Source organism: Eurypyga helias, unplaced genomic scaffold, assembly GCF_000690775.1.
Source record: "Eurypyga helias isolate BGI_N326 unplaced genomic scaffold, ASM69077v1 scaffold49038, whole genome shotgun sequence".
In the NCBI taxonomy this organism is placed as follows: Eukaryota; Metazoa; Chordata; class Aves; order Eurypygiformes; family Eurypygidae; genus Eurypyga; species Eurypyga helias.
Genome location: NW_010266071.1, coordinates 1 through 13,133, shown reverse-complemented (window position 1 = coordinate 13,133; position 13,133 = coordinate 1). Strand labels below are relative to the sequence as shown.

Below are 13,133 nucleotides of genomic sequence, written 5' to 3'. Positions count from 1 at the left end.
AGTGTACGGGAGTGAACGAGAGGGTGAGTAAGGGACCCCCTCCTCGTCTCTGCCCCGAGCATGACGTACTATGGAATGAAACACTTCCCTGGTCAGTTTGGGTCAGGTGCCTGAACTGTGTGTCCCAGCACTGCCTGTAGCGAGACAGCGAGAGCTGGGAATGCAGCTGAAGGATCAGAAGTGGAGAAAGCCTTGAATTCAGTGCAGGCATTGCCCAGCGCCAGCTGAGAACTTATCAGTGCTGCTCTCTGCATCCAGGAACAGCTTCCTAGCAGCCACGGTAAAGGGAGTTAACTCCTTCCTGCCTGAATCCAGCACACTTACTTGACTTGTAGGTGTCAGAGTTGTATTAGGGCTGCTACTGTAGGTGAGGGTGACTCCGCATTTATGTTACACATCCACTTACCTAGGATTAATATCTCACTTATAGTTTTTAATACTACATAACTGAATACTTAGCTGTCAGTACAGATGAATTTCACTAATCCTAAAAATACAGGAATCAAAAAATGTAGAGTGTCAGGCAGAATGCAGCACAACTGTCGCTGTAGTTAAAAGGCCAAAGCTTGTAGTTTTGGGGTTTTTTTTCAGGTTTTACTCAGTCCTTCTTTTCAGTATGTCACTTTTCAATTATCGTGGATATCTTCGTGAATATGAAAAAATTCAGCATTTAATATGACAATATGAAATGAATGCGAAAAAAATTCGGCGGGGCCTACAGGGAAGCTGGGGGACACTTTTTACAAGGGCCTGTAGTGACAGGACAAAGGGTAACAGGTTTAAATTGAAAGTGGGGAGGTTTAGATTAGATATTAGGACAAAGTTCTTCACGGAGAGGTGGTGAGGCACTGGAACAGGTTTCCCAGAGAAGCTGTGGATGCCCCATCCCTGGAAGTGCTCAAGGCCAGGCTGGATGAGGCTTTGAGCAACCTGGTCTAGTGGAAGGTGTCCCTGCCCATGGCAGGGGGGTTGGAACTAGATGGTCTTTAAGGTCCCTTCCAACCCAAACTATTCTGTGATTCTAGGAGCATTTATACCACTGCACAAAAATGTGATTGAATGTGTCGCATTAGGTGGCTCTTCTTTAAAGTGAAATTACACTTCTGTTCTTACGAATTATAGCAATTTGCAAACCTTTTACTAGAGAAGGTTTACATTTAGAAGAAGAAAGATGACATAGTAACTTTTACATAAAAGTCTTTGTTTTATGGGCATGTGTGTTGTCAAAATATTTTACCATCTTTTCCTTTATTTCTGTGAAACCTGCAGAACTGCTCCTGCATTAATAAAAATAGGATAGGTGGAGTTCCTGGTTGTACTTTTCTAACATCGAGGGTTGCATTTACCCTAAATTCTTTAGAGCTGTTGAATGTGAAGTGTCAGCATTTACTGTAGTGGTTTTTTGATTGCTGCTTTGTACCCTACCGTGCTTTCTAGCTACTTGTTTCTGAATTCAGTTTGAATTGTGTTCGCTTCAGTTTAATGCCTCTTAGGGTTTTATATTGTTTGTAAGGAATTTTGGACTCATACCATACGCATGTAATTCATATGCCCCTAGTTGAGACTCTTAGGTGGTTTTTTTTTTTTTCCTATATTTTCAGGGTCCATGTGATATCAGTTCAGCTTTCAGTGCTGACAGGGATCCTTCTTATTGTAATTGAAGTGTGCAAAAAAACCCAAACAGGGGAGCAGGAGGATTTAATAATTTTTTTTTTTCTGCTCTTTTAATGAAGAGTTATGAATCATTTAACAAGATGTTTTTCTTTATTCATTTTTCTTTAAAAAACCCACCAACCTTACACCTTTGTTACAGAGCAGTACTGTAAATTAAACAACCCTTGCAGGTTTGTACGTTCACCTTTTCAAGCACAGTAAGAACTGTGCTAGTGAGCTTCTGTGCAGCGTGTTGTCTAAAGGCTCCTTGAGAATACAAATACCCATTTCCACTGCTCCACCAGTAGCATAATAGGTACGGTCTCTTGTGAATTTTAAGAGAAGGTATTTTAAGTTACAATCTGCCTGTTCTAGTTTTGGAAATGCTTCAAGAAAGTCATTTTCATGAGAACTGTTGCTATACCTATTCAAAGTAACTTATTAAGTGATTAATTTGATAGTGTCTAAAATGCTTCCAGTGTACGTTAGAATTTTACTTTATACACTCCAAGCGTGATGGTTAGTTACTCCCGCCATTTTGACATTGGCTGCCGCTGTGGGAGATTCCGCACAACCTTCTTTCAAGTTAACTTTCGTTAATTTAGCTGATCAAGCCCTAACAACTCATTTCGGAAAGCTTAGAAGTATACCTTGTGTTTTGTACGTTACTGCCACGATTGCTGGAAACGGTGATGCCTCGTCTGACTCGCCATCCCTTTACCAAAAAGGAAGTTGTTAGCAGAATTCTCAGGGTGAAAGTGGTACAGAATTTCTTCTTCTGATTGAAACACAGTTGTCTAAACAAACCTTTCTGTAAGCTTTTGGGTAAGAGAGAATCTCTGTCTTGATAATGGGTTTTGTCGTGCTGAATTTGGGCAGACTGGCATTAATTTTACTTGTTTGTGAAATAAACTCAATTTTTAATACAAGCCCAAAATATCAGTCCTAGAATAAAGAATTTAAAAATTTGTTGCATAAATAATATTTATAGTGCTTTTGTTGGATTTGTTTGTATTCATGCAGGTTGAATTTGAGTGCATCAATGAAAAGAAAAGACAGAAGAAAAAAAACTATAAAAACTCCGGCATTGTGAGCGTTAAGCACTGTGAGGTCAGTAATATGGAATGACTCTTTGTTTTTAAGTGTTCAGTGTAACAACTCTCATCTCGTATGTCTTCGCCCTCAGACTGTAAGAAACTTAAAAATGACTGAAGGTTCCAGGCACAGTAAGTATTTAAGGGCTGTGATTCGTATAAGGAGGTAGATTGACAGCTGGATCACACGTCCTCCCCTGTCCCTTCACTTTCTCTTGATGACGCCATCTGTATGGCAAACGTCGCTTACCAGCTTGTAAGGCCATTCCTGAACCACTTCATTTCCCAACTCAGCAGATTTTAACTCACCATAAAACGTTAAGTCTGTCACAGTACGTGGTTTAATAGATGGTAGTGCTTTGGAGCTGCTTTGCTGTCTGTCTGTAACTTTGTGAAACACCTGATTCTGGTGCGCTGAGTGTGTGCTGGCACATGCTGTAAACATCCTCCCTGCAGTGGCTATCCGTAGGGTAAAAGTAGTGCTTGGTATGAGTGCAGATAACAGATCTGGAACCTCAGAAATTGCTGCAATTACACTTAGTGCTTCTGTCCCCCAAAAATTTAATTTTTATCTTTAACTTCTATTTTTAGATCATAGTAGAATGCACGTTCCTTGATTACATCATGGGCGGGTGTCAGCTGAATTTCACAGTAAGTTAAATCATTTACATAAAGTAGCTCTGTAGTTTTGGAACAAACTGAAGTATATAATTGATTGCCTGTGCTCTTCATTTGATTATTGGTTGGTTTGGGGGTTGTTTTGTTCTGTAGCATGAAGAGGGGAAGTCATTTTGCTGGAGTTCGTCTAGTCTGTATAGAAAAGTATTATTTTCTTCACTCATGGCACAAACCTTTGAACTGTAGTTGTTTCATTAGGAACTGGCTGAGCTGTGTAGATGAAGACCAAGGAGAAATTTACAGTTCCCTGATTTAGGTCAAATTTCCTTTTCATATGTGCTCTTCCCTCCCCCCATCTTCTTTTTCCTTCCTCCGACCAAAGATTTCACTGTTGCCCTTAATGGTGGTTTTCAAGACCCTTAACGCACAGAAGCCATGGAATCATAGAATCATAGAATGGTTTGAGTTGGAAGGGACCTTAAAGATCATCTAGTTCCAACCTCCCTGCCATGGGCAGGGACACCCTCCACTAGACCAGATTGCTCAAAACCTCATCCAACCTGGCCTTGAACACTTCCAGGGATGGGGCATCCACAGCTTCTCTGGGCAACCTGTTCCAGTGCCTCACCACCCTCTCCGGGAAGAGCTTCTTCCTGATATCTAATCTAAACCTCTCCACTTTCAATTTAAACCCGTTACCCCTTGTCCTGTCACTACAGGCCCTTGTAAAAAGACCCCCCCAGCTTCCTTGTAGCCCCTTCAGGTACTGGAAGGTGCTGTAAGGTCTCCCCCGAGCCTTCTCTTCTCCAGGCTGAACAAGCCCAACTCTCAGCCTTTCATCATAGGAGATGGTTAGGACCCTTAAGTTACATAATTTGCAAACCAAATTCAGCACAAATCTTGGTCAGATGTCTCCATCTTGGTACTACGCCTCGTTACCAAAGCAGAGGAGACACGTTCTGGTCAGAGAAAGAACGGTCTCTAGGCCTGTGTGGTGTCTGGCTGGTCGTACTTCTGAGAGGAAGGGTGTATATGGCAAGGTACAGAATGAAATTAATTTACCAGCTGCTGTGAATGGTAACTGAAGGTAAACACAGTGAAAACCTGACAGATGAAGGTCGTTTCAGCCCTTCTGACGGATGCAGAGCATCTGCTGGTTTTGTTAGTGGCATTGTTCTAAGTGTGGTAATATTCCAAGGAACCTACCCCGAAGTATTGTACCTGTTAGATTTGTGGATGTCCTGGTAACCACTGTTTACACCTCTTCATGATTTTCACTTTGGCTTTGCCAGAGATAAGAAACGTCGTTTTACCTCTAACTGGAATTTGATATAAATATTGCATTTGACAGGTGGGGATAGATTTTACAGGCTCCAACGGAGACCCTCGCTCTCCAGACTCTCTGCATTACCTCAGCCCTAATGGAGTTAATGAATACCTAACAGCCATTTGGTCTGTAGGGATGGTCATTCAGGATTATGACACGTGAGTTTTAGATTTTTATTTAAGTAATTTTTGATATATATATATTTTATTTTTTGGTGGTAGTTTCTTAAAACAGTGGTGAAGATGGCAGCAGATGTATCGAGTGAAACCTCTGAGCTGAAATGTCATATTTAAAAACAACTTCACAATGCCTGCACAATCACATAGTCCCAAGCAGAAGGTCGTGTTTACAGCAGGCAAGCGAGACTCTTCATCTGTGATGCAAAGAGCAGCGTTAATGTCAAGAAACACTTGCATTCTTGCCAATTTGGTGACTGGTTTTGGTCTTAGAAACAATAACGGGGAACTTCCATTTAATTTTGCCTCTTAATGCTTAACAAACAGCATTTTTAATGGTCAAAAGGAGCACTGATTAGCTAAACTTACTCAACTGTGACAGCTATTAAATGAAGGCACTCACTTCAATTTCTTTAAAATTGCCTTTTTTTTAGAGATAAGATGTTTCCAGCCTTTGGATTTGGTGCACAAATTCCTCCATCCTTTCAGGTAATGGAATATGTAAATGCACTACATAAGACAGCTAAAAGCGCTTAATTCAGGAGGAGATTGTATACACAGTCCTGACTTCTTTTCTGTGTATTAACAGGTGTCGCACGAGTTCCCGATAAATTTTAACCCATCAAACCCATTCTGTAACGGTAAGTCTGAGCAAGTGACATCAGTCCTAGGGATATAAAATGTCTTAAGGTGAAGGGATTAAAACATTTGAAAGGTGAACTGTGAAGCATGTGGTTCTAATTAAATATTGTACAGCAGGAAACAATTTTATAACAGTTTTCTTAGTTATTAAAAATAGCATTTGGCCTTTCTTCTGTACTAGTTCAGGAAGGAAGTGTTTTAAACAGCTAGGGCACAGTACAGGTGAGCTGGGAACAGTCCTCACGTTGTCAGGCCGCTTCATGCTACTTCTCTGCAGGCGTGGAGTGTCTGGTTTGAGTATGATGCTGCTAGTGCCTGTTGAACGCGGCCTCTCTGGTCACATACTAAGCCCCACGGGCTGCCAGGCGAAGAGACCTGCTGTACTCAGTTACGCACGCTGGAGCGTGCGGCCTTTGGCCCTTGTGTTCCTGTGGAGCCAAGCGTGTTAAGTACCTGCCTCAAGCGTTGGTCGAGCTGAAGGCCTCCGTTGCTCATGAACCGTTAATTTCTTTTCATCATGGTTAGTTTTAAATCTTTGCATCATCACTTTAACTGATACATCCAGTCTTTTAGGGAGATCAAGTGCTTCCAAGTACCCTGTTTCTGATGTGAAAACATTAACGTGATCTGCTGGTGTTCTCTAGGAATCCAAGGCATTGTTGATGCGTATCGGGCTTGTCTTCCTCAAGTGAAGTTATATGGGCCAACGAATTTTTCTCCAATCATAAATCATGTGGCAAGATTTGCTGCTGCAGCTACACAACAGCAAACAGCATCTGTAAGTGCTTTATGGTGGTGTGTGGGGTTTTTTCTAACTTTTTTCTTTCCACCTACTTTATAAATACTTTTTTAAGCTTTTAAGTCTGCTTGTTTGGACAGCTGGCCATTTACCTTGTGAATTGTTTTTTGGTGCTCTTAAAATGAGATAAAAGCTAACTGATTTTTGCAGATGGTACACAAGAATTCTCCTACCTTTACTAAATAAACTCTTCAGAGTTGAAATAACAGCTTAAAAATACATGACACCTTTGTAGTATCTTCTGTTGAAAGCTCTTGTAGACCTATATAGTGTGTGTGTGTATATAATGTGTGTGTGTGTATATATATATACACAAAGGCTTAAATTAGATTTATATAGGAGAGTGATTTAACCTCAGCTGGAAAAAATCAACTTGCCCTTGTTTCACATTAGATAGTTGAGAAAGAGAATTAATTAAGGTAACGAAGAAATGGAGGATATAACTCCTGACACCCGGGTGCCAACATAGATGATTAACTGTCCTTTCTGTAAAGCTTCAGGTGCACTGTGTTCTGTACCTTCCTCCCTGTTAAAATTGTATGTGTGAGTTGCTGTTTGTATTAAGAAATAGGAAGTCTGAAGGGCAAGACTTGAGTCATTTAGATCATAATCCATGCAAGTTCAGCAAATCGGAAGCCATATATATCCCAAATCACAGATGGTAGCAAATATTGGTGTCTCAGACGTCAGGTAAAACCAGAAAATAAGATTAGCTATTTTTGCATATAAAAGCACCTGTGGAAACCAATTTGGTGAACAGCTATGGATTTTCATATGTCCAGAGGCTGATAAGGTTTTGCCTTGGCAGTCTTTGAGTTGGCTTCCCTTCCCCCCTGCCCCACCCCCCCCAAGTATGGGGGAAGTATAAGAGAGAAATAATCCAATGTGATGTGCTATCGTGCTGCTGGTCACAGCCTTCTCTGATCAGGGTTGCTTTGTAGGCACTCTTGGAGCCAGGGAATGGAGTGCTGGGGAGCAGTGAGAAGAGTTGATACCTGAACACAGGAGATAAGGGAAAACCAGTTATTTTGGAAACAGATAAGGAAAGATGGGAAGCAAAGTAATGAAGAGGAAGACTTCAAAGAGTATTGAGAGTACCTCTGGAACTTCAGTTTGTGCTGCGCAGTAACCGTCTGAAATGCACGAAGTGAGAGAAGACCAGAAGTTCAAAAAGCATTTGTTAGTTTCTGAACTTTGTACTTCTAGCTTGTTCTTGATATTTCAATCCAGAACAGAGGCTGAGATGCCAGCTTTTATTGGAGCCCTGTCAGGGTAGTGTTAGCAGCTGAGATGGTACTCGAACAAGTTACTGAAGTACTGCAAGTTGGTCTCAGTAACTTCATAAAGCAGCTAGAAAACATGATTAAAGGTGTTTAAAAATGGGCATGTTGGTTTTCAGCACAAGAAGATGTGTTTTAATCTATATCTCTGATTTTAAGGATACACTGAGGAAATGAAGGCCTGTTCCATTACCCTTGGTAGCACTCTTGTTCGTCTGTTTTTGAATGAATGAAGCAAAGGGTAACGGTATCGATAGACCAGAAAGGAAACAAATGCAAGTCCAAAACCTTAATGAACTGCCTTCTATCCCAGGACAAATCCTTGGAAGATAGGTTAACTGTTGGTTTGTCTGGGGATTTTGGAGAGGAGAAAAGGCATTGGGGTTTTGGGAGGTGGCTCTTTAAAGATAACTTCTTTTATAAGATTGATTCTGTTGTCATTCTGAATTTTGTCAGACTGTACAGGTGAAGTCTGACCACAACTTAAATGTTTGATGTAAAATTCAGGAGTGCATTGAAGATGCTCAAAGTGACAACACTACGTAGCCTGTATGTGCATTTTTCTAAGTGCCTACGTGTGTCCTGCTGCTTTGTCGTAGCACAGTGTTTATTGATTTGACAGGAATACTTTGTGCTTCTGATCATAACGGATGGTGTGATAACAGACCTCGACCAAACTCGAACTGCCATAGTTAACGCTTCGAAACTGCCCATGTCCATTATCATTGTTGGTGTGGGAGGAGCAGACTTTGATGCCATGGAGTTTCTTGATGGTGACAATGGAGTTCTCAGGTCCTCGTCAGGTGAACCGGCTGTCAGAGACATTGTCCAGTTTGTGCCATTCAGGAAATTCCAAAACGTAAGTAATCTCAAGGGTATGCCTAGTAGATACTGTAGAGGTATGCAGGGTTTGCTAGGGTATCCTACATACACTCCTCAGCTCTTGCGATGTCTCTAAAATGGATTCTGAAATCCAAGAAAGGTCTTTATGAAATGGTAAAAAAACCCCACAACCCTGCAAGCCCAAAACCAACAACAGAAATCAGAAGACTTGAGCATCTGTAGAATTTCCATTAGGTGATCTGCTTCCTGTTTAAAAAGACTCCATTTCTGGTTTGAGCACTGCATTTCTGGCAGGCTTCTGCAGGGGAATGATCTTTGTAAATCTCCCTCAGGCTTGATTAAAGACGTGAATGTTTTTCATTTGGGAGGAAGAACTTACTGTGATTGCATTCTTATGGAAAAGTGGTTTTTATTGTGGATGCCCGTTTGTAAACGTGGGTTAGTCTCACATTTTAGTGCAGTATTGAAATTCAAGATTAAATCAGGCAAGTGTTAATCAGTAGAAATTGTGTGTGGGCACAATATGGGTGATAATTTTAATTTTCATTAAAGCAAATGCATAAAAAATAGGTGGTGAAAGAATGGAGTTCTCATTTTTTGCTGTAGAACCCAATAAAATATGCACAGGCTAATAGAGCCTGGCTTTTACGTGTCAAGTTGCTGGAAAAAAATTAATTAAAAACCAAAACAACCCCCAAAGTTTCCTCAGGATGGGGATGATGAGTATTTTTATTTCCATCCTAATATGTTCTAATTTTGTTTTGTTCATTATTAACAGGGTTAATATTAAGACTTCTTATATCTCCTTATTTTGTCTTTGCATTTTTATTTTTGCTTTTGATTCAAGTTCCATTTTAATCTCAGAGCAACTCGGGGAAACTGAAAGGAGAAGAGGGTAAAATCAATTTGGAAGATGCTTATCGAATAATGCACTTGGATGTAGAGTAACTAGAATCAACATTGCATATGAAATTGTATATTCAAATGCTTTCAGTTTCTAGAAGAGAGATGCTTTTTTTTCCCATGAGTACTTGGTCTTACAGTACAAGCAGTGTCTCTGGAAGAGCCACTCTGTGGCGATACGGTTGCTGTGGATGGCACCTGGTGCAGAGGATTAGACAAGCCCCTGAAGGGTTATCTTAAGCAGATAGCGGAAGTGGGTTTTCGGGCTGAAGTTTGACGTCCGCACTCTGTGTGTGCGTTTCATGTGACAGCAAGTATCTTCGGGCATGGCAGCCCTTTGTGCACCCAGCTCCTCTTAACTGCAGAGGGACAAGGCAACCGGCTGGTTCCTGGTGATGGGAGCGAGAAGGTAGAGATGTCAGGGAGGCTTCCATCTCTCCCACAAGGGCGCTGCGTAAAGCCCTCTGAAATGCCAGGCTTCAAACTGGCCTAGTAGGGAAGGTGTTTATTACCCGTCGTAGGCTCTCCTCTAGCAGTTGGTGGAAACTGAAATTTGGTGTTCTTTTTTTCTAAGTGTCCAAAAGAAGCTCTGGCGCAGTGTGTCCTGGCAGAAATTCCTCAGCAAGTGGTGAACTACTTCAGCACATACAAACTGCAACCTCCTAAGAATCCTGCTGCAAAGTGAGTGGGCGGAGCGGGGCAGCGGAGGCTCTGTGCTTGCTTTACTGCTGTGTCTGCGGACTCTGGCTCTGGAGATATTTGGGTATACGTGTATACACACACCTCTGTATGGTCATGTCTGTTAGCTGTCGCTGCAAATCGCCTTGCCAAGTGTGCCTTTAAGGGCCCAAATTGTAATTGTGTTAGTATTTTGATGTTGATTTGGGGGATGGGGCTTACGTGAGCGCATCTTGTTTTGCGAAGTGAAAGAAAAAACAAGGGGCTGAATATGCAGAGAGAAGGGGAAGGAAGAACAGCTGGAAGTGGAACAGCTGCCTGTTGGATAAATATGGCCAGTGGGAGTGTTCAGTTACTTTTGTGGGGATCAGCACTGAGGACTGCAGTTTCCCAGTGATCATAAAACCAGTCGGACATGAAAAAGAGGGTATATCCCCACCAAGCAGATAAAAATTTGTCTGTGCTTCAACGAATCTGGAATACTTCAGGCTTCTGTGCCTGTTGAGCCACCGTAACACGGTTTTGTCACAGGAGTTTCCTAATTAGGCGAGTGAAGTGTCGGAGCAGAGCGTCAAGGCCCTCCTTGCATGCCTACTTCACGTTTGCCACTTGAGTGCCTTTGGCCAGTGCCTGGGATTCAGGGCTGTGTAAAGATGACCCAAACGGGTCGTTAAGGTATGTTCTCTTTTAGCGTACGATCTCTTAAGGCCGTGCAGGAATAACTAGGGTGAATCAAGGTAAACCTCTGACGTCTTGGAGGAACATTACTGGCCTTGGAGGCTGCTGTGCTAAAGGCTGTAAGATGTGCTCGGCGTGTACTGTGCTGGAGAACAGGAACTCCAGATCCGTTTTGGTTGGGGTTTGGTTTTGTTTTCTGTAAAAGAGTCATGACTATTGATCTTTAAAGGGCTTTCTGTGAAGTTAGAATTCACTTCTCAGTTAAAAAGCTTTGTCTGATTTACAACTGCGTGTCTTCAAGCAAAGACTGGATGTGAAAGTGCTACTGAATTTATATTGGTTTTGTCGTATTTTGAATCATGCTGCTTCTTCATGAGCTCACTAATGAAAAGTGCCTGCAAAAAAACCAATCTTGCCTCTTCCCTCCCAGCAGGAAGGTAGGAGAAAGCCTCAAAGCTCTAGTCCTGTAAGCATATTGCATTTCTTCAGGTCAAAGAATTTTGGGTTTATTTTCTTGGCTTGAGCTTTCTCTTTGCCATTTACACCAAGTGTCAATCGTGCTGTGTTTGCTTAGGGGTTCAGATGAAGCTTTCTTGTCTCCCCGTTGCGTGCTGCTTTCTGAGGATCTCTTCTGATCCTGTCAGAGCGTGTAACGTAGGTGGATGTGAAGGTCTCGTTTATCACTCCCAAAATACGCCCATCCTAAACACCAGTTTTGCAGTTTCACATTTAAGGGGTTGGGTTAGACATCTGACTGATCTGATTGTGGATGGTCTAGCTGTAGCGTGTTACAACAGAATGGACTAATGATAAATGTAGCCTGAGCACTCTAGATTGCACCTGGTCATAGTGTGTGTGACTTTTTTTAGTTGCTGGAGCTGCTATTCTTACTATTTCTTTCCATACATGTATAATTCTGTTAGAAATCTGAATTCATATTAACATTAAATGATGGAAGATACGTGTATTGTCTTACCCATCCTGTAAAACTTACCAAAGGTTTTGTAGACAGTTGACTAGTTACCAGTCATGGATGAATATGTTACTCTCTACTCCATTTTCCTTGGTGGACGCGGGTCCTGAATAGGTTCAGTACTGGAATACTAAGGAAAAGGGTTTTTTCATATTAAGCCAAGTTCTTTCTTTTTTGAAATCTAATTCATATGTTTGTTTATATAAAAATCTACAGTCATCTTTTTATCAGTGTAGTGCAAATGTGTTATTACTTTATACATAAAAGATAATGAAGTGCTGTGCCAGATACGCAACGCAAAGTATTAGGATTAGGGAAGTAGTTATAGTGAACCTAAATCACCCTGCTGCAAGTTGCTGTTATAGATTCTGGAACAGTAGCCTGCGTCACAGCTACATGCTCCACGTACAGAGATAACAGGGTGTAGCATGAGCGCTTTGTCTAGGTTCGTTGATGCGGATGAGCACTACTGATGGGAGTACAAGGATACTACTGAGGTTCCTCTGAGCTGTCTGCCAAAAGTGTAATGCTGCATCTGACTTCTGTTGCCAATTCTAAGTTGCCGTGGAAGTGCATTTAAATGTGTTTAAGTATATTAATAGGTATTATATGCTAAACACCTGCTGCATTATAAAATACATAAACCCTTTTGTCTGTATTCTATGCATTAAATTGTGAGTTTCTGCAGTACAGAACTTCTTATCTCCTGTTGGGAAAGTGCCCTGTGTTCCTCAAGCTTAGGGAATTAAATAGCATATCTACACCTGCTTCTCAGCATCCCCTGTTCTCTGTGAAAGTGTTTCAGACCTGACAGCGGCAAGAGCCTTTTTCCCGGTACAACTTCTTGTAGAGGTGTACAGCTAACAGCCTGTTGAGGAATTTGGAAACTCCCAAGTTAGGCTGAAGCAATATTCTGAGTCAAGAAAAGCAGCAGATTGCGAGTCAAGGGGGAGGGGAGTTACTTTGTTGTTTTGCCGGAGTTTGTTTGCTTATTTTTATATGTTAAAAAATGCCTTATTAGCCTGAGGGCGACAAAGCAAAATACTGCCAGTTTTGTAAAGCGACGTGCTTGTAGGTCACTTGCACCACCTTGTGATAGAAATGGTGTATAGCAGTCTTCATAATCGTGCTTTTTGTGTTTAATGGTCGTTAATATATACATATGTACAGCAGAGAAATAACCTGTAACCAGAATTTTTTACTTTCCTATGTATTTCAGCTCTGATGAAGTTAAGTGATACACAATGCCTATGCATTAAAAATATAATTTCAGTATACACTATTCTTCTGTTGTGCTTTTGTGCTCAGCATTTCCTGTGTAATGATGAATGTGGCTTTTGCAGTTCCGATGATGAGTGTTCCAGAGGCTGAACAGCTCAGATTTATAATGACTATTATCAGATGAGGGAAAAAATGCCTTTTCACTCAGCAGTTATGACCATGCGCTTTATCATAGAATCACAGAATGG

At 41.4% G+C, this 13,133-nt stretch overlaps 1 protein-coding gene across 1 annotated transcript; it reads left to right on the top strand.

The window, feature by feature from the left end:
• Positions 1 to 2,345: 2,345 nt before the first annotated feature.
• Positions 2,346 to 10,077, top strand: LOC104504139 (copine-3-like). Its single transcript, XM_010156930.1, has 9 exons — positions 2,346 to 2,414; positions 2,677 to 2,763; positions 3,339 to 3,398; positions 4,717 to 4,850; positions 5,303 to 5,357; positions 5,458 to 5,509; positions 6,155 to 6,288; positions 8,212 to 8,448; positions 9,910 to 10,077. Exons 1-9 carry the CDS (start codon positions 2,346 to 2,348, stop codon positions 10,018 to 10,020), a joined length of 939 nt encoding a protein of 312 aa, XP_010155232.1. The 3' UTR covers positions 10,021 to 10,077.
• The last annotated feature ends 3,056 nt before the right edge of the window (positions 10,078 to 13,133 follow it).

Coding starts and splice junctions, on each gene's coding strand:
- LOC104504139 (XM_010156930.1), top strand. CDS start 2,346: ATGCCTCGTCTGACTCGCCATCCCTTTACCAAAAAGGAAGTTGTTAGC. Junction 5,510..6,154: donor ATCAAACCCATTCTGTAACG/GTAAGTCTGAGC, acceptor GGTGTTCTCTAG/GAATCCAAGGCATTGTTGAT. Junction 8,449..9,909: donor CATTCAGGAAATTCCAAAAC/GTAAGTAATCTC, acceptor TTTTTTTCTAAG/TGTCCAAAAGAAGCTCTGGC.